Here is a 19861-nt window from a genome sequence, read left to right as displayed (position 1 = left end):
CCTCTGCCACTGAGCGGAAGAAAAGGATGGGCCAAACGCACTACACAGCTAATAGTGGGGCCGAAATCTCGCGATAACAACTTAGCTCCGGAGAGAAAGAGGGGAAGGAGGTGCCATCTTGATCACCGCGAAGGGAGGAGCGAGTGAAAGTGGGCGGAGTTTGAAGTCCCTAACCCAGAGGAGGCGAGGTCGACAGGGCAAAGGACTCAGGTGCAGGCTTCCCTAACGGACTAGGTAAGTGGAATAGCCAAGAAAATTTCGGCAAAAGACAAAAAGAAATTGTGGAATCTAGTGAACGGAATAGATGTGAACTGCGATGAAACAGTCACTCAGCCTGATTTGTTTCCGGTGGTCTCTCACTAAGTTGGGGGGCGGGGGAAGTGGCGGGGTGTGTTTTGTCATATTATGTCTACCTTTGTCTTCCAAAATCTCTTCTGTGGGAGGAGGGAGGTAGATGAGGTAAAAGGGATCAAATATGTGGTGACAGAAAGAAATCTAGCCAGAGGAGGTGAACACAATGCAATAATATACAAGCCTTACTGTTAAATTGTACACCTGAAACTTATTGGATGTCATTAACCAATGTCACCATAAAAAAATTTTTTTTTTTTAAATCTCTTCTGTGTTAAATTGTAAAAGGATCATGCTTTGACTGTCACTCAAAAAATGTAACCTTTGTGCTGGAAGCCAATGTTACTTCATTGGACACTCAATTCCTCTCTCCACATTTGGACTTATGTTATCTAACTCTTTCACTCCAAACTGAAGGTCAGCCTTTCAGGAGTTCGTTAATATATCACGATACAAATTTTTTTCTGCCCCCCCCCACCACTCACGCCCCCTAAGTCCCTGAACAGTAATTGAGTGTTTACGTGAAACTGTTTAAACTAGCTTAGTTTTAGTGGGGTTTCTTCCCCAAAGTAGTTATAAAAAGGAATGAGCTTGTTTGATTTGTCCACTTTCAGACCACTTGTATTATATGATAAACCAGTAAAGCTGTCTAATCTTAGTTTATAGTTAGTGTCATCTCAGGATTAGACAGACATGGAAGTAATCTGTTTTCTTCAGTTTTGCTCCAAATATTGAACAAGTCCATGCATAAAAAGTCTAATCCTGTAGGCATTTTCAGTCTATGAACTATCTTAAGCTCCAGGCATCACATGTCTTACTCAGTGCCATGTTCATGGCTTCACAAATACTTTATGTGAATGGGGTAGTTAGGAATGGTGGGCGGCGTGCGTATTGTGCCTCTCTCCTCTCATTCCTTGCTCCAGTCCTACTGTTGTAGCCGCCAGCCCCCGATAGACACATGGACCACCAGAAATCAGTGAGTTATAGGAAACACACTCTTTATTCAGCCAGCTGGGTCTGCCAGGGGTACGCAGACCCCAAATTAAGTAGCCCCGAAATGTAGAGGTACAGAGTTTTTAAGCCCTAAACCCCATTCCTCATTCTATCTGAACACAAAAGTCTATTTTTCTTCTATTTACTGTCAACCTACAGGTTGGTTGTGCAAGTGGGGGCACAGAAGCAGAAAGCTTATTATTAGAATGTTATGTTCCCTTAGGTGATAACCTATGTTCCCATGGGTGATAGCCAAGCAGTAATTTTCCAGCCAGCACACTACTGGTCTTAAACAATAGTTCACATATAAAATTAAGAACTTCAAGATAGTGACAGCAGAGCATTAAACCAAGTTCTATTTTGAGCATATGGCCTTGAGTAACTATACTAGTTGCATACCCATGAAGCCAGTCCTATCCCAGAGCCTTGAGTCTGGTATATTGTAAATGTTCCATAAATAATTAAGGCTAAACTAGTGTCCATTGTTTGCTAGGTACTTTGAAATGTTAATAAAAAGAAACAACTGGACAGAATGGAGTCACTTTTGCTAAGCCCAGTCACCAAATCAAAACTTAATAAATAACAAACCTAATTGCAGTTTCAGCCTCACCCAGGAGTAGAATTTTAAGCCAATAAGTTCAGAATATCCTGATTAAAACTAGTGAGGTAATCTGTTTGATAAAACCCCTGCCATTCCCTAGCCTAAAAAAAGATGACCTGGCCTAAAAAGAATCTTTTTTCTTTTGCTAATAACTTGCTTGACATTCCCTTCTTCCTATAAAAACCTTCCATTTTGTACAATCCATGGGAGGGCCCATCTACTTACTGGATAGGATGCTGCCTATTTCATGAATCACTTAATAAAGCTAATTAGATCCTCAAATTTACTTGGTTGATTTTTGTTCTTTAACAGAAGACATATATGAGAAACAGCCTTATCTTCAGAAATCACAGTCTAGGGGGAAAAGCAAAGTAAACATGATCACAGGTGCTGTAAGATTGCTCTACAAATTCTTCCCTAATGTGAACTGAGATGTCTCATTCCTTCACCAGTTAATCCACATTGTATGTGATGAGTTCTGGCTTTACGCTGGGCTAGATTTGGTTTGAATTCTGTTTCTGCCACTTAATGGTGATCTAAAGTCAATAATGTATTCTCTGTAGCTGATTTCTTCTTTTACGAAATGCGGATAATATCTATGTTGTGAGAGGTTTGAGAGAATGTCTGTAAAGTGCCTGAACACAGTGTCTGGTACATAATATGTAGTTAATAGTTATCAGCTTGGTTGCCATAGTTGGTTCATCCCTTTAGGTGTTCTTTCTGCAGCTATGCCTATCCAACTGCCTCCTTCTATTTTTCCCTTCTCTGCACCCCACTATTGGGCAACTGAATCCCAGCAATGGAATCTGAAGGATAAATATTGTATGCCCAAAGCTGTCCTCTTGGGACCACTCTGAGTTTATAGTAGAACCTTTCTAATCCTGTTCTCTCATTACTGCAACCTCCTCCCTCCCACTTAAACACACTTATACATACACGGCCTTCTGGGCTGCTGGCCTGCCTGAAGGTCTATATATCTAAAACAATTATTCAGGTTATAGCCTCCCAGGGTTGGATTTTGTTTCTGTCTTGGTGGGGAAAGAAAAAAACAAAACAAAACTGACCTTCTTTTAAAGATAGCAAATGGTGTAAAATTAGGATTGTATTTGAATTTAAACTTGAGTCTTTATTATTTCTAGTGTAAACAAATACCTGGAGTGCTTGTATTATCTTTATTATAAATAAATCTAGTATTCATTGAGCACATTTTAACGTTCTTAATTAGTACTTGCTGGTTTGTGATAACAAAAATATAAGATGTTAACACTTGGAAAATCTAGATGTAGAGTATACAGAAATTATTGGTATGTATTTTCTGTCCATCTGAAATTATTTTTTAAAAAAGTTAAAATGTCTAATTCCTGAACAATTATAGATTATTCAATTCAAAAATATGTTTGAGATAACTGAATTAAGATTATATAGGACTTAAGGCCTATTATCAACAGTTTATATTTTATTTGGGAGACCAGATAATCAAATTCCAACTTTTAGTATCCTTTAATTAATATGCATAAAGTACTAAAGTAAATGTCAGGTCCTAAATGTATGCAATAGCATGTTTGTGGGAGATGGATTGTTTGACATTATCCTCAAAACTAAAAATCGAGTTTCTAAGAAACCTGTGAATCTTTGGAAAAGTTAAAAAGAAACTTTTTTTCAAAGAATTTTTCCATTGCATACTAAGTAGCCATGTACCAAAGACTATTCAGATTAATGAAGTTTTCCATTAACAATTTTAATGAGAACTCCAACAGTGTTCTTAGAGGCACCCTCAGGAGTTTTGCCTTTATTCCTCGTTGCAAATGGCCTAGAATAGGATTCCCTGCCCATCTTATTACTTTTGTTTGGGTTTTTTTCTCTTTGTCTTCATTTTATCTCCCTCTGCTTGTGCACGCTGTCCTGTGAATAAAAGGTAAGATACTAATTTCTGTGTGTACTTGCCTACTTATTGTAAAATATACTTAGCATATATTTTTTAAATATTATAATTGTTTAGGTTATCAGAATAATTGAATATTAAAGATGCTTACCAAGAAAATATGTTTATTTGTAAATGAAAGTAATTTGGATTTTAAAACCTAATCATTTATAGAAGTTTCCATTTCTCTTAGTAATTTAAATTTTCTTTTGTAAGTCTAAGAAACATTTAATTTTTAGCCTAAATGTCAAATACAGTCTAGAATACACAAATCATTTATTATAAAAGTACGTGAGTGTCCTATACTGTTAACTACTTTTTGCCTCAGTATATTCCTTAGACCAACCATTAGAAAATTCCGTGTTCAATCTAGATATAATATTAATGGACCATGTTGCCTCTTGGTTTGCAATTTCCTGTCTATTTTAAATGTCAACTATTTAAAATATCAGTATTAGAGAGACAGATACCACATGAACATAAGTGGAATCTGAAGAACAAAATAAACAAAAACAGACTCCTAGATACAGAGAACAAACTGATGGTTGCCAGATGGGAGAGGGGTTGGGGACTGGGTGAAAAAGGTGAGAAGATTAAGAAGTATAAATTGGCAATTACAAAATAAACACAGGGATGTGAAGTACAGCATAGGGAATATAACAATAACATTGTAATAACTATGTATAGTGCCAGGTGAGTACTAATCAGGGGGATCACATCGAAATTGTATAAATGTCTAACCAATATGCTACACACCTGAAACTAATATAAAATAATATTGAATGTCAACTGTAATTGAAAAATAAAAAATTTAAAAATGAACAAAATAGGATTTCAGTATGCTCATTTTAAATCAATTTCATTTATGAGCATAGGTGTAAAATTACTAATAAAATTTTAACAAACTGAAAAAAATAAAAACAAAAAAATAAGACTTAAGTATTAAAAGAGGTTACCTAGGCATTTTCTCACCTGAAATATTAAATACTATAAATTGTGGTTGCCTTTCTGTGAAGACAGAAACCCAATGCCCTTTTGCCTTCTTTTTCTTTTTTTTCTACCAGCACTATAAGAACTTTAATCCCTTCTGCCTTCTTTAGATATGAACTCTAATGTTCATATCCACAACAACAACTGTTCATGTTTGGTGCACTTTGAACTCCTGTGATAATTAACCTACAGTAGCTTTATTTGTACAGTCTCGCACCTAAAGAAGAAAGAAAATGGCCTGTGCCGAGTATTCTTTTCATGTGCCGAGTCTAGAGGAGCTTGCTGGAGGTAAATACAATGCTAACTTTGCTTTATTTATTTACTTACTTATTATTTTATAGCCGAAGGAATCTGGTTGACTTCACAGATTGCAAGGACCATGTCAGCTTACAATCCCTTATTTTTTATTTTTTACGCGTAAAAAATAAAAAATAAGGGATTGTAAGCTGACACGGTGGTCTCCCATCCAAATACTAACCAGGCCCACCCCTGCTTAGCTTCTGAGATCAGACAGGATCGGGCTTGTTCAGGGTGGCATGGCTGTAGACGAACTTTGAATTTTTTTAATTATTCTAAGGAAAAAAATAAAAATAAATATATGCTAAGATTTCATTTATGTAATAGTACTTTCAATATAGAACTCATTTTCCTTTTCAGTATCTGTTCTGTACTATTTTTATTGAGAGCCCAAAATTCTGCCCCTCCAAAGAAACTAAACCATTTAAGATTCTTTATAGTATACTAACTTTACAGAATGAAACTATAGGAATCCAAGATTTAAATCATGTGTGATGCCGAGGTGCACAATTTTGCTTTATTAACTTGTTACCGGTTACAATATTTTTAAATATACAATTTACTGTGGTGTATTTATCATATTCCCATATACGACTTTTTCCTCTCTCTTGATATGCTAGACTGCCAGTGAACTTGCTTATATTTCTTTGTATATTTTTATGTATTTCACCTTGTTCAAACAAGAATTTAAGGTTCCTTCACAAGACTAATTAGGAGGGGACATAAAAAAAAAAAGAAAAGAAAAATAGGAAGATGAAGCCAGGAATAGTACTAACCCAAAACTATGTAGCCTATCAGAATACTAACATTTGTATGACAGCCTTTTGTTTCTATTCTGATAGTAACTATAAAACCTTCCCTTCTCAACGTGTATCTGTCCTGGTAGTTCGTCTGTCTTCCTGATAAGGCTTAAGTCAAGAAGTGTACTCATGCCTTGGTTATGGCTCTCTTACAACCTTCCTATTTTTTCCTAAATTGAATGGCAGCTCATAAACAATTTGTATTGCTACTTATTTTCTTGGATTTTTCTATCAGTCTTTCTGTATTCCCTGATAATGACAGGACAGCTAAAGCTAGATTTTGGATAATTTCATGTTTTTAGAGATTCTACAAGACAAACTAATAGCTGACGCTACTGTCAAAGAATTTTTATAAGAACTGTCATCCTTAAAAGTATGTTGCTCTTAGATTTATAACTTTGAGACTTTTTTTTATTTTTTTATTGAGTTATAACATATCTATATTAAAGTACACTAATCTTAAATGTACAGCTTGATGAATGTTAACATGTTTATACGCATGTCACTGCCATCCAGATCAAGTATAAAATATTTACAGCATCCCAGAAGGCTCCTTCATGCACTTTCCCAGTCAATATCTATACCCCAAGAGGTAGCCACTGTTCTGTCACCTTAGATTAGAATAGCTGCCTGTTTTTGTCTGTAAGCTTAAAGGAAGTTGTTGCATGTAATCGATTACTTTCTAGCATTTTAAATATTTCCATTTAAATAGATATTTGGAATCTTCTCCCCCAAAGAAATGTAGTTTTCACTGAGTGCAGTGTTTATCTTTAGTGGTTTATAATTACAATGATATAAATACTAATATTTATGTGTTTTAGTCTACATGTCTTGTGATTATGTGTCTGACGTCAAATTATATTCATTAATAACACCAGTTCCCTCTCTTTTAATTACAAAAGTTTAGGTTGGAAATATGACACAGCAATGTTGAGGGAAGATTTGCTATGTGGTGACAGATTTTTACCTGATGTTAAATAACCGTTTTCCTTGTTTTATTAGTTCTACAGAAGGGGCTAAAGGATAACTTTGCTGACGTCCAGGTTTCTGTAGTTGATTGCCCTGATTTGACTAAAGAGCCATTTACCTTTCCTGTGAAAGGTAAGCAATTTTTGCAATTAGCTTTTGTTTTTCAGTTCTAATATTTTTCTGAAACCAGAATTATTTTTAAGGACTATCTTAAATTATCTACAAATAAAGAATATTGTCCCAACTCTTAAATTAAATTATACTTAATTTCTGTGCTGTTTTCTTATATTGGTCAAATGTCATTTTGTATCCTTGTGGGAAAAATATTGTGCAATAGACTAGAATCCTTGCTATTACATGAGTTTTGTTTTTTAATTGCTCAAGTGACCGTTAAGTAAACTTATTTTAATTTTTGTTTTTACTTATTCAAGATGTGAAGGGATCTAAAAGCCTTGTATTTGAATAATCTATTAAATATTTATATCCTTTTAACAAATTTGCCAAGTGATCATCTAGCCAATGTTTAAAGTGAAAGGAATAATTAATTTAATTATTAAAGGGAAATTAATATTAGCTGAGTAAATATAATTTGTCAGATAGTATGATACCTATATTTGATGTCTTAATTTTTAAAATTAACATTGCAAGGTAAGTAGCCCCTGTTTATAGACGTGAAATCTGAAACTCAGAGAGGCTAAGTAAGCTCAGTGTGAATCATGAAGATACAAATCTAGGTCTGCTTCTAAAGTCCAAAATTTGTAGATAAACACTCACACTCATTCACTCTTTTATTATATAATTGACATCTTTGTTAAAGAGCAGTTTTACATGAAACACCTAGGCTCTCGTTCTTTCTCTGTCATTCATTTCATTACCCAAGCTAATCAATGTACATGGGCTTCACGGGGCTGAGGGAGGGTTTAAATGTTCTTTTGGTGGTCTTTCCAGTTTAGAGTCTTTGATTTTAACTAGACTTCTAAATTCTAGAAATTTTGTGTGCCAGATGGCAGTTTCTCTTCACACCTTGAAAGCATTTAGCAAATGCTTTTTTATAACTATGTTTCTTCCAATTATATTCTCCCTAATTAAAAATAATTAAATCAATGATTACAATAAAATGAAAAAACAGAAAACAGAGGGTACCAGGAAAAAGAAAAAATGTGAATTCTTAATTCTGTCATACAAAGGGTTATACTTTGAAAAAGAGTTTCTGGTCAATAATTTCTGAGTCTTTAAATTGAAATACTAAGGAAACCAGAATGTATATTTATATATGTATGACCTTTCATAAACAGTTAGGCTCTTCTACATGAACTGGTCTTGCTCAAATCTCCAGTGGCCTTGGTGTATTTACTAGTATTATTTGATCTCTACACATTTCATACTGTTTGGCCACTGCTACTTGACATTCTAACTCTCCCCTTGGTTCTCCTCTTTTCTTTCTTCTTTTGCCTCTTCTTCCTTGGTGCCTTTCCTCTCTCTGTTTTATCCCCCTTCATTTTTCCTGATTTCTTTCTCTTTCTATTAGGCTCTTAAATTTTGATGTTTTCCAGAATTCTTTCCTCAGCCTCCTCTTACTCGGTACAATCTCTCTGGGTTTTTCCACCTACTCCTGTGGTTTTAATTACTGTTTGGATGCAACAAATTTGAAATCTGTATATCTCACCTAGATCTCTTTTTGTCTTAGCTGTAGATCAGGAATTCCAGCTATCTACAGGACATCTCCACCCATATATGCTAAAGATAACAAGGTCAACATGTCTAAAATTTAACTCTATTTCACCATAGTTGCTATTCTTTCATTGTTCTTTTTCTTAATTTCCTCTTCTCCATCTCTACAAGTCACCATTTTTAGCTCATTACTTGTCTTTTTCCTGGACTACTCAAATAGTCCTCCTGTGGTTTCTTTAAATTCTAGCGTTACTGTCACTTATGAGAAAGAGTCTTATCTATGTGTAATTTCTGCTGATCCCATATAAAACATTTCCAAAATCCTTAATTATAAATAGGACCTAAAAGAATTTTGTACATCTACCCTCTACATAGCTGAAGAAATAGAGCAATTATATCTACTGTGTAATGATGTTAGTATGAAACTGACAAGACTACTTTTTCTCAAACAAAAGGTAATTATTTTCCACTCTTCATTAAAAATAATGCCTTCTCCCAAATTGTGTCTAGCTGTACCTGTGATATTAATTAAAAATTTAAGTAGAAAGTTTCTCACATCTGAAGTTACCATTAATTACTTGTTAGTTTTATTTAAAAACCTTAGGAAAAAACACCTTTGACAAGAGGATTTCCCAATATGGATTTCTAAAAGAATCAATGTTATTTATATTCTACCACAGCAAAGTATTTTAACTTAAAATACAATTTTAGCTAAACTCCTCTGTACCCCCAAAGAAATAAAGTTTTAAAGGAATAATTATAGACTAGAAATTATAGAAACCTCATCAAATCCAAACTTTGGCCCCAATTCTAGCCCTTGCCCCATCATCAACTTCCTATTACCTTTATGCTACCAACTATATCAAATCATGCTTGGTTATGACAATATCAGTCACAGGCAGTTAGAATAGGACATGGATCCTAGCTACTTACATCTTCCAACCCCTACTATTTGTAATACTATGAGAACAGAAGTTATATACTCTTAATAAATTAGTTTCTTCTGGCATTATATAGTACTTAAGTTAGATGTTTACCTATTTTTAAGATGGCTTTTTTTTTTAGGCATCTGTGGGAAAACTAGAATTGCAGAAGTAGGAGGTGTGCCTTACTTATTGCCTCTTGTAAATAGAAACAAAGTAAGTGTACTTTTACTTTTCACATTCACTTGAAGATTGTAGAGGTTGGGTTGATTCTTTCTTCTTATTATCAGATCTAATGACCAGTATGGCAAAGAAGTGTTATTGGACTCAGTGATAAAAAGTAAACCAAGTAATTTATCTGTTATGATTTAAATATTTTTCCTCTTATATAGGTCTATGATCTAAATAAGATTGCAAAAGAAATCAAGCTTCCTGGAGCTTTTATTCTTGGAGCGGGGGCAGGCCCATTTCAGACTCTCGGGTTCAATGCTGAGGTCAGCATATGTATAATTATTTTATTTTATTGATTTCATACTTAGTTTGCCTTTTTCCTTTTATTTCCCTATCAGAAATCCTATTTTCTGAATGAATTCTAAGTAGTTGATGTCATGTCTCTCTGGATTTGATGCTGTTTGATACAAATTTGGATTATGGCAACTGTAATGGAGCACTAACTTCTTCCCAGTTTTTTTTAGGGTATACACTCACTCAGTCTTAGATGAGTCCCAGGTCCTACTGTGGTCTGCTAAGGACCGTGGACTGTGAAAATTTTTAATCCTTCTACATCAGAGAATTCCTAGCTTCTCTATAAATCTTTGCTTTTGATACAAGGGCAGCTTTCAATCATAAGATGAATGGAATATTTAATGATCTAGTCAATCCCTGCCCCTTTCAGACCAAACAGTGGGAAACTACCCCAGGAGTATAATAATTATTTACAGAAGATAATATCTATTACTATGTATATCAATATAATTCCAACATAAAAGTATCACTGTTTCTTCACATCTCATGAATAAAGAGTGAATGACCTCCTCAGTCTGCCAATTCTCTCACAACCTTTACAGAGGTGACCATTAGTCAACAATCATACAAGTTATTCTGCAGAATCATTAATATAATTTGCCTAGTATTCAAGATGGAAAAAAGTTTAAAATTAGAAATTTAAAAGCAAATGTTACAATGTTATAGAAAACTATAAGAAATACTGTAAACAGTGTTTTCAGTTTTTTGGTATTTGTAAACCTTCAACATTTTTTAACTCTAAAATTATTTCGTATTTCATGTTTTCTTATGTCTTTAAATTAAATTGTCAAAGTCTAATAAAATTCTATCACATTATTCAAAATATTCTGTTTGCATTGAAATACTAGGATTGACTAATTACCTTATTTACTTTTCAGTTTATGCCAATTGTTCAAACAGAAAGTGAACACAAACCTCCTGTGAATGGAAGTTACTTTGCCCGTGTTAACCCTGCAGATGGAGGATGCTTACTAGAGAAATACAGTGAGAAATATCGTGATTTTGGGTGTGCATTACTGGCTAATCTTTTTGCCAGTGAGGGCCAACATGGAAAGGTGATTTTGTTCATAAAAACATAGTGTTGTTCAAAAGTTCTCAGATAGCTAAAATTTTGAACTTTTATTGCCACAAATATCATTTTCTAAAGAAAATCCAAATACCTAAGTCAAAGCTCTTTAAATAACTCAATTATGAAAGATACAGGCAGAGTGAAGGTAACATTTAAAACTAAAGTTAAGTCTAATATTTAGTAAGCAATACCCTTTTTTTCTGAGGAACTAAAAGATAACAGGATATTCATGTGGAGAATGACTTAGTCAAACAGATGAACCGTTTTGCTAATACAATGCCTACCTGTATAGTTAGTGTATTTGCAATTTGTTCATTCCTAACTGATCAGAAATTGAACTAGAGAGAAATGATGTCAGCAAAAAAATTATAGTAAGAAGGAGATAAGGAAAATTAATGCCTCACTTCAGATTTACTTCCTGTTAGTACCCAAAAAGATGATTTCAGTTTTAGCAGTTGTGAGAACTCTCAGATTTCATAGAGACAGCTACTTCAGCTACTTTGAGAAATGAGGTAGTAAAATAAAAATACCTAATAAACTCGAGGTAACCTGAGTTCAGAATTTTAAAGTGAGAAAATGTAATAATTTTCACCTCCCCTGCAATTAACCCAGTTATGAAAGATTCAGAAAGTACTAAAGTCTCATTTAAAACTGAGGTTAAGAATCACACTCAGTAAGCAATACCCTTTAAGCGAGGGAATTCTCAACCTTTGACCACCTTGATATAATAAGAATCTCTAAAGTTCAGTGTAGGATTTAGCTATAACTCTTTCTCAGTCCATAAATAAGACTTATTACAGAAAATTATATATAACTCATATATATGCTATTGATCAAGACTTACAGAGGATTCAGGTACTTCAACTCATTTGGGTTCGCTAAGCAAACTAGTGAATATTTGCTTGATGGCATTAGATTGTATGTTTCACTTTGGTAGTTATTTACATAAAATTTTGCAACTTATAACAACGGTATGCATATTAATGTTCTCTCTAGGTCATTGAGGTGAAAGCCAAAAGAAGAACTGGAAAACTTAACTTTGTGACTTGTATGAGACAGACTCTTGAAAAACATTATGGAGATAAGGCTGTAGGAATGGGAGGTACTTTCGTAATTCAGAAGGGAAAAGTGAAGACTCACATTATGGTAAGGGATTGTGGGTGTGTGAACGCATGCTCGTGTGGGTGTGTTCATGTATGTTTAAGGCCCTATGGATTTTGTAAATATGCATTGAGAATTCCACTTTTAAAGACACCCTGAACAAATCCTTTTACTAGATTGTATTACTTTAAAATTCAAATGACAAACAATACTGTAAATTATATTATGCAATAACATCTAGAGTCTTTTTTTTCATGTTAATATATTAGAACTTTCAACTTTCCTTGTTTTTAAGATCAAGATCAATGTGAGCATTAAACGTGCTAAAAGGATTATTATTTTCATTGCCAGAATCCCATACATAGACTTTACTATTAGGATAGTTGTGGTTTGGGTATCATGAAAATTATAATCTGTGGGCTAAATATAACAAATTTATAAGATATTAAGGATGGAATACTATATAAAGACAGGCCTAGGGCATTCCTTTAAAATAATTTTTGGTAGGTGAATGAATGAATGGTGAAAGTGATTACAACTTCCTTTTTTTTTTTATCAATAAAGTCATTATGAAATTTATTGTTTTAATGTTTTTTCATGCTGATAATTTTAAATGGCAAGCCAGCTGATCCTGCAAAGAAACACATTTGTGAAACTACTTATTTTTCCAAATTATTTACAACAAAATTATAAATTTATTTGTAACTACCAAATTATCACAGGATTGTACAACCACTATGGAAAACAGTACGAAGGGTCCTCAGAAAATTTAAATAAATAGCTTCCATATGATCCAGCAATTCTACTTCTGGGTATATATCCAAAGGAAATGAAATTGGTATCCTGAAGAGATACCTGAACTCCTATGTTCACTGCAGCATTATTCACAATAGCCAAGTTATGGAAACAAACTAAGTGTCCATCAATGGATTAATAAAGAAATTGTGATTACCTGTCTATCCATCTACCTATCTATCTGTGATATAGATATATACAAAATTATTCAGGCTTAAAAAAGAAGGAAATCCTGACATTTGCAATAATGTGGATGAACTTATACTAAGTGTAATAAGCCAGGCACAGAAAGATGAATATTGTGTGATACCAGCTTTTGGAATCCAAAAAAAGTCCAAATTAGAGATACAGAGTAGAGTGGTGGTTGTCAGGGGCTTGGAAGTGATAGCAAGGGAAATGGAGAGATGTTGGTCAAAAGGTACAAACTTTCAGTTATGAGTAAGTTCTAGAAATCTAATGTACATCATGGTAATTATAGTTAATAAAGTATTGTGTACTTTAAGTATAGGATGACATTTAAGATTAGAATGAGGATATATTCACGGGAAAACTGGCTATGAAGAATAAAAATATAGTAATAGACACATTTCTTTCATTTATTCATGCATATGTTTTAGTGTATATACATTGATTGATGATCCTTTTGAAAACTAGAGTGTATAACTTCTTTTGATGCCAGAAATAGTCAATAGAATGTATAAGAAGGCTTAAAGTTTTTAATGTAATATAAAAATTTTAATTCTCAATAATATTCAGTATGTTTATCTGTTTAATGATCTTTTATTATAGCCTGCAGAATTTCCTTCCTGCCCATTGAACTCTGAGGAAAAGGTGAATAAATGGTTGAATTTTTATGAGATGAAGGCTCCTTTGATTTGTCTGCCAGTTTTTGTCTCCAAAGACCCAGTAAGTCTATGTTTATCTTTTATATTGCAGTATACCACAATGATAATGCTCAATATTCAGAATATTCTTTTACAACCAGGCACTTTTTGTGTTAAGAATTAGGATAGTCTCTAGAATTATTCTGAGTAGTAACAGAGCAGGTGGCTAAAGACCTTATGAGTTAGGCAGAGCAGATTTTAACTTTGAAGAAATGAAGACACAACCATTTTAAATAATACCAAAAGTCATGTATTTAAGTAGTAGAATCGCAACAAGATTCAGGCTTACCATTTTATTACCTGTTCAGTATATTCTAATATTATACATTAGAAAAAAATATTATAATATAGACCAATTCAAAGCAAATATCTACTAAAATCCTGGCTAGTGATATCTTTTGATCCAATGATTGATTACATGTCTAGGAATTTAACCTTGAATATTTGCATAAGTGTATAAAATGATTATTAAAAGATTACTCATGGTAGGATTGCCATAATAGCAGAAGAATTCAAATAATCTAAATGTTAGTTGAAAAGTGGTATGTACATACAGTAGAATACCATGTAGGTGTAAAAGAATAAGGAAGCTCTTTTATGATCTGATATACGAAGATCTCAACGCTATATTGTCAAATGAAGAAAAGCAATATGCAGCACACAGAGTGCTACCATTTGAGTAAAAAACAAAAAAATCAATCTTTTTGGAAGGATATAGATGAAACTGCTTACATTGGTTGCCTTCAAGGAAAGGAAGTGAGTCAGGTAAGGGCAGGAGATGGAAAGGTATATTTTACTGAATATATCCTTTTGCACCCTTTGAATTTTGTATCTTGTGAATGTATTACCTACTTAAACAATAAAATATAAAAACTACTGTAACATAAAGATCTCTTGCCCCAATAAATTCTATCCAAAATAACTTGAATATTAACAGATAGCTCGTCTGTCATCCTAGGGATTTGATTTGCGATTGGAGCACACTCACTTTTTCAGTCATCATGGAGAAGGTGGACACTACCATTATGACACTACCCCAGATATAGTAGAATATCTTGGCTACTTCTTACCTGCGGAGTTTCTTTATCGCATTGATCAACCAGAAGAGACCCATTCATATGGGCGAGATTAAATCAACTGATCAGCATTTAGAAAAAGAAGTGATTAACTAAAGTTAATTAAATGATTAACTCATTAATTGCTACAAATATAAAATTCAATAGAAATGATCTTACTACTTAAACCCTATTTTTTTGGCCTTTGAAATGAAAGGTATGTTGACATTACTCTGTTATTTCATAGATCTGAAAAAGTTTCTTGGGAACAAAGATATATAATGGAGATGTTCTTCATTATTTTTTTATTCTAAAAATCAGTCTTATATTTATACCTTAAATATAAACATGATCTGGAATCATGTGATTGGTTAATTTTGCTAACAGTAATAATTTACACTTAACATTATTAATTTTTTCAAATTAGTCTCACAACTGCTAATTGGGTATTTCTGGGTACTAGAAAAATCAGTGTTGGAAATTTTGATAGTTGTTGAATCTTTGTATTGAATTTTAAAAGTCTATTTTAGGAGTCAGAGTACACTTTTTTCATGGAATAAGGTGATCAGAGGGAGCAACTTTACCCCTTTTGGTGAAGTTGAACCATACTCAGAGTTTGCAGTTTGCCTTGTACAAACATTAGCAACTAGACAGTTAGCCATGATTCCTCTTTTGTTTGGATCGCCAACTGGAAGCAGTTTGTACCTTATTAGTTATTTGGAAGAAGAAAGCGGGGAAAAGAAACAGCATCAAAATACAACAGTGAAGTGAGTATAATTTCTAAGTGAGGCTGTTGTTACACATGACCACTGTCCTTTGTGAAATATAAAATTATATTTGAATACATTTGTTACTGGTTATAATGGTTGAAATTTTCTTCAGTGTTCTTCTGTAATAATCATTAGTAAGAAATCAACTGTAATCTTATTAATGCCAACAATGTGCAGATTTAGGAGCTCTTCAGTACTAAGCACATAATAAATCAAAAAATATTATTTGATTGTCTTCTCTGGATGTAAGCTATAACATATCCTTTGAGTATAAATTTTAAAATATTTTTAAATAAGTACTAGTTTGTAGCAAAAGAATGAATAAAATTTTAAAATTCACAATATGATATTGTTTCTTTTTAATATTTACCTCTAGACAAAAATAATATTAATATTCACTTAAATATGTATTGAACACATACCCTGCTCTCTGGAATGTATGCTCTATGAGGACAAGAGCTTTGATCACCAGTATAGCACTAGTGCCTTCAACAGTGTCTGGCCAAAGTAGGCACTCAATAAATATTGATTGAATGAATGAATGGGTGGATGATTATACCAGATACTTGACTAGATGCTGGGATCTATCATTCAATCATTTATATAGTAGGGAAGACAAATATTAAGCAAATACATAATAATGTCAGGTGGTAGTAAGTGCTATGAAGAAAATAAAGCATTGGATGGACTGTAAAGGTAGATGCTATTTTGTTGTGGCCATCCTATGCCGAGACAGAATGGACTCCCCACGCAAAATTTGGTTCAAATGTCAAGACTGATGAAGTCTTTGGGGGTTTGCTGGTGGTTAGGAGGTACGGCCAGGGTGACGGTTCTGCATGCAGTTTGATTTTCCCACAAGTGTCGAAGGAAGGAGCACCCAGGCTTTTTTGTCAGCTTGCCCAGATGTGGGGCAGAAAGGGAAGAAAGGGTAAGGCTTAGCTGTCAGCAGTCAAACATCAAAAATGGAATCAGACTCTCTATATAAGGACATTTTATATAGGGAGATCAGGGAAAGCTTCTGATAAAGAGATACGTGAGCAAAGACCTGAAAGAAATGAGAAGTGAGACATTAAGTTATTTGTAAAAACATCCTTCCTGGCAGATTCAAAAGCCCAGAGGCAGAAGAGAACTTGGTATGTTCAGGAAACAGCAAGGAGGCCACTGTGAACACAACAATTTTATTTTTCTTTATTAAAAACTGGGAAGCAATTTTTAAAATTATATATATAGATATATCTATTCACAAAATTATGTTAATGCCATATACACTTTGAAATTAGAAATGTGAGGATGCCCAATATCATTAATTATTGGAATTTCAACCAGAAAAAAAAGGACAGGAAAGAGAAGAACCGTAACTACCAAAAAGGAAGAAAAAAATAAGCTTTTTAGCAGAAAACATGATTGACTTTTTAGAAAACAAAACAGAATGTAGAGTGAAATTATTAGATTGAGTTCAAAAAGTTTCTAAATATAAAATCAATATATAATGGGTTGTATTTCTGCAAACTAACAAGAAACAATTAAAAATGTAAATGTGAAAAAGATCAATTACAATGTTATCAAAACTACATAGCAATACTTTAACAAAAATTATATATAACCTTCATTGATAAAATTATAAACCTGTTGTAAACTTAAAGAAGTGTCAAAAAATAGTTATAACTAGGAAGATGCAATCTCATTAAAATATCAATTCTTCTCAAAACTATAAATTCAGTTCAATACCCACCTAATCCCACTAAAGCTTTTCATAGAACCTCACCAGTTGATTCTAAAATATATGCAATAGCAAAAGGCCAAGATAAGCAAAGATAATTTTCAAGACAACTAGGTTAGGGATATTTGATATATAGATATCAAAATCTATAAACTTATTAAAAGATCATGTTTTTGGCACAGTGATGGACAATCAAACCAATAGAACAGAAAACCAAGACCAGAAACAGATCCTCACATATGTAGATACTTCAATGAGGAAAGGAAAATGTATTCAAATAATGCTGCCACAACCAGTTTTTAATATAGAAAAACAAAATTAGATTGGACTCAATACTCAATGAATTAAAGACTTAAATGCGAATATTAAATTGTTTAAAGTTTTAAAAAAGTATAAGAGGTTATCTTTATGACATTGGAGCATAGAAGGATTTCTTAAAGAACATAAGACACAAACTATTAAAGACAGATAAATCTGATCTGACAACATCAAAACGTAAAACTTTTCTTGGTCAAACTATATCTCAAAAAGGAAGAAAGCAGACCACGGTCTGGGAGAACATATTTTCAAAACATAGCTGATGAAATTCAGCTCGTATTCAGAATGCATTAAGAAAATCTCCAAATCAGTAAGGAAAAGACAAACACCCAATAAAAAAATAGAAATTATGAACTGGCATTTAGCAGAAAAGGAAAAACCAATGGCCAGTGTTAAATGTTAAGATTTCTATTTCCAGTAATAGTGGATTAGATAATTCAGACAGATCATCACTAAAGATAATTTTAAAAGCTGGAAAAATATAAATGTACCTCCTTGAAGGTACTAATAAAGAGTTAACAAGATAGTGAAAGACTACTTGGCCAGTGAGTATCTAGGAGAGAATGGAAGCCCAGCTTAGGTCCACCAATCCCCAGAAAACAGATGCTTAAAGTATGAATGATTACTGTTTTAAACCTGTGACCTGGAGTGTTCTATTTCACAGAAATTAAGTGACTGATTTAAAAATAAACACATGGAAATAAGTCATGGTATTGCTAGGAGGAGAGAGGGAGATGTGAACTAGGAGTACAAAGGAGCTTTAATTGTATCAGTAATATTTCCTAATAAAATGGTGTCATTACACAGATAGTTATTGGTAACTTCTTTTTAACTCTTAAATATAAAGTTAAGGACATAGTACCATGAATCTCTTTCTTGGAAGTATGTTCTTTTGTACTTAACTTTTCATGTATTTTCTTAAAATATCTTTGTTTGTACTAAAGAATTATGGTGATTTAGTAACGTACAATTATTTTTAAGTTAACTATTTCTCTTTTGTTCTCTTGACTTGGTTAGAATTCTTTTCTGATATATTGACATCCTATTCCTATGTATACCACTTTTTTCCTAAGGAGTTATGCTTTGTATGTTCAGTGACCTCCATTTGTGATAACGTGAGAAGGTGTGGACAGTAACGAGAGGGATGACTGTGCTGGGTGAGGATATCCTATTTGCCTTTGGAAAGTATGAGAAAGTGTCAATGACAATATCTTATGTGATGTTTTCCTATGAAATGTATTGAAATACTAAAGTAAAGAACCGTATTAAGTAAGATTGGATCATGATATACTGACTTCACTAGTCTTAGATACTAGTGAATTCCTGAGGCATATTATGAATGAAATGACAAGCCAATTTTTCAAGTACCCACCCTGGTACAGTGACATGAAAAATCAACAGAAGTGTAGGTAAAGGGCTAAGAGGATTTGGCTCTGAAAAAAATATGAGTAGGCAGAGGGTTCTGCATTCAGTAAGGGAGAAAAGTGAAGGTGGAACTAACTGCAAAGTGAAGCCAGCAAGATGGGCTGAGTTACTAAAAATCACAGCCCTTGGGGGAAGTGAGCTGTCCTCCTACAGGCCTGCCTGCTGAATTCACACTTTAGGTCTCTAGAAGTTGCCGTAAGGACCTAAACTGAGAACACTCTTGAAAATTAAACCTTAGCAGCCAGGCTGAAGAGGGAAGTCAAAACTCGAAGAATAAATTTTATATTCTTTTATATCCTGAATTTGACTCAAGGCAGCCTAGGTCACAGAACTAAGCAATAGGCATGGGACAGTAAGAATTCCCAAGAGACAGTCCTTTCAGGCCAAAGAACTAGAAAAGGGAGCCCCAGCAAGCCACTGTGTTAAAGTCTCCATTTTTTCCTGTTTTCTCTTTCTCTCCGCCCTGCCCAGAGGCCAAACACCTAAAACACTAAGAGAAAAACCAGAAAAATGAATACAGAGCAATCAGGAAATGGGCCTCTTCTGGTCCTGTTTTTCTCTTTTCCCTTGGCATTTCATCTGGGGGGTGGCCCCAGTTGTGAAGAAATGTATTGCAGGATGGGATTTGAGGGGCTAAAATAAAAACGTATTCGTGGCTAGAGGAAGCAGGAAAAAGGGTGTTG

The 19861-nt window shown here is 33.6% G+C and overlaps 2 protein-coding genes across 10 annotated transcripts in view; one reads left to right on the top strand and one right to left on the bottom strand.

Moving 5' to 3' along the window:
- Nucleotides 1-19861, bottom strand: part of TAF1D (TATA-box binding protein associated factor, RNA polymerase I subunit D) — a 41128-nt gene that overhangs the window by 9781 nt on the left and 11486 nt on the right. For 7 of the 8 annotated variants that reach the window (XM_011374765.2, XM_023520240.1, XM_023520244.1 and 4 more), the window contains exon 1: nucleotides 2-128. The exons of the other annotated variant lie outside the window; for it this stretch is intronic. The gene's annotated coding sequence lies outside the window, so the exon portion shown is untranslated. Of the gene's footprint in view, nucleotide 1; nucleotides 129-19861 lie in introns of those variants that run through there. 8 annotated transcript variants of the gene reach the window in all.
- CUNH11orf54 (chromosome unknown C11orf54 homolog) lies at nucleotides 112-15940 on the top strand. 2 transcript variants are annotated; one of them, XM_011374759.2, is made up of 9 exons: nucleotides 112-234; nucleotides 5066-5144; nucleotides 6956-7054; nucleotides 9659-9732; nucleotides 9909-10010; nucleotides 10920-11096; nucleotides 12107-12256; nucleotides 13796-13912; nucleotides 14849-15940. In XM_011374759.2, exons 2-9 carry the CDS (start codon nucleotides 5090-5092, stop codon nucleotides 15020-15022), a joined length of 948 nt encoding a protein of 315 aa, XP_011373061.1. In that variant the 5' UTR covers nucleotides 112-234; nucleotides 5066-5089; the 3' UTR covers nucleotides 15023-15940. The 2 variants fall into 2 exon arrangements, with proteins under 2 accessions (XP_011373061.1, XP_011373062.1); XM_011374760.2 differs by having other exon boundaries at nucleotides 151-234; nucleotides 5052-5144.

This window comes from Pteropus vampyrus, unplaced genomic scaffold (assembly GCF_000151845.1).
Source record: "Pteropus vampyrus isolate Shadow unplaced genomic scaffold, Pvam_2.0 Scaffold254, whole genome shotgun sequence".
NCBI classification, from domain to species: domain Eukaryota; kingdom Metazoa; phylum Chordata; class Mammalia; order Chiroptera; family Pteropodidae; genus Pteropus; species Pteropus vampyrus.
This window is presented reverse-complemented; position numbering and strand designations above follow the sequence as displayed.

What these genes read in the sequence shown, in the direction of transcription:
- CUNH11orf54 (XM_011374759.2), top strand. Translation starts at nt 5,090, where the DNA reads ATGGCCTGTGCCGAGTATTCTTTTCATGTGCCGAGTCTAGAGGAGCTT. An exon ending in CTCTTGTAAATAGAAACAAA is followed by an intron (nt 9,733 to 9,908) that starts GTAAGTGTACTT and finishes CCTCTTATATAG; the next exon opens with GTCTATGATCTAAATAAGAT. An exon ending in GTGAGGGCCAACATGGAAAG is followed by an intron (nt 11,097 to 12,106) that starts GTGATTTTGTTC and finishes TGTTCTCTCTAG; the next exon opens with GTCATTGAGGTGAAAGCCAA.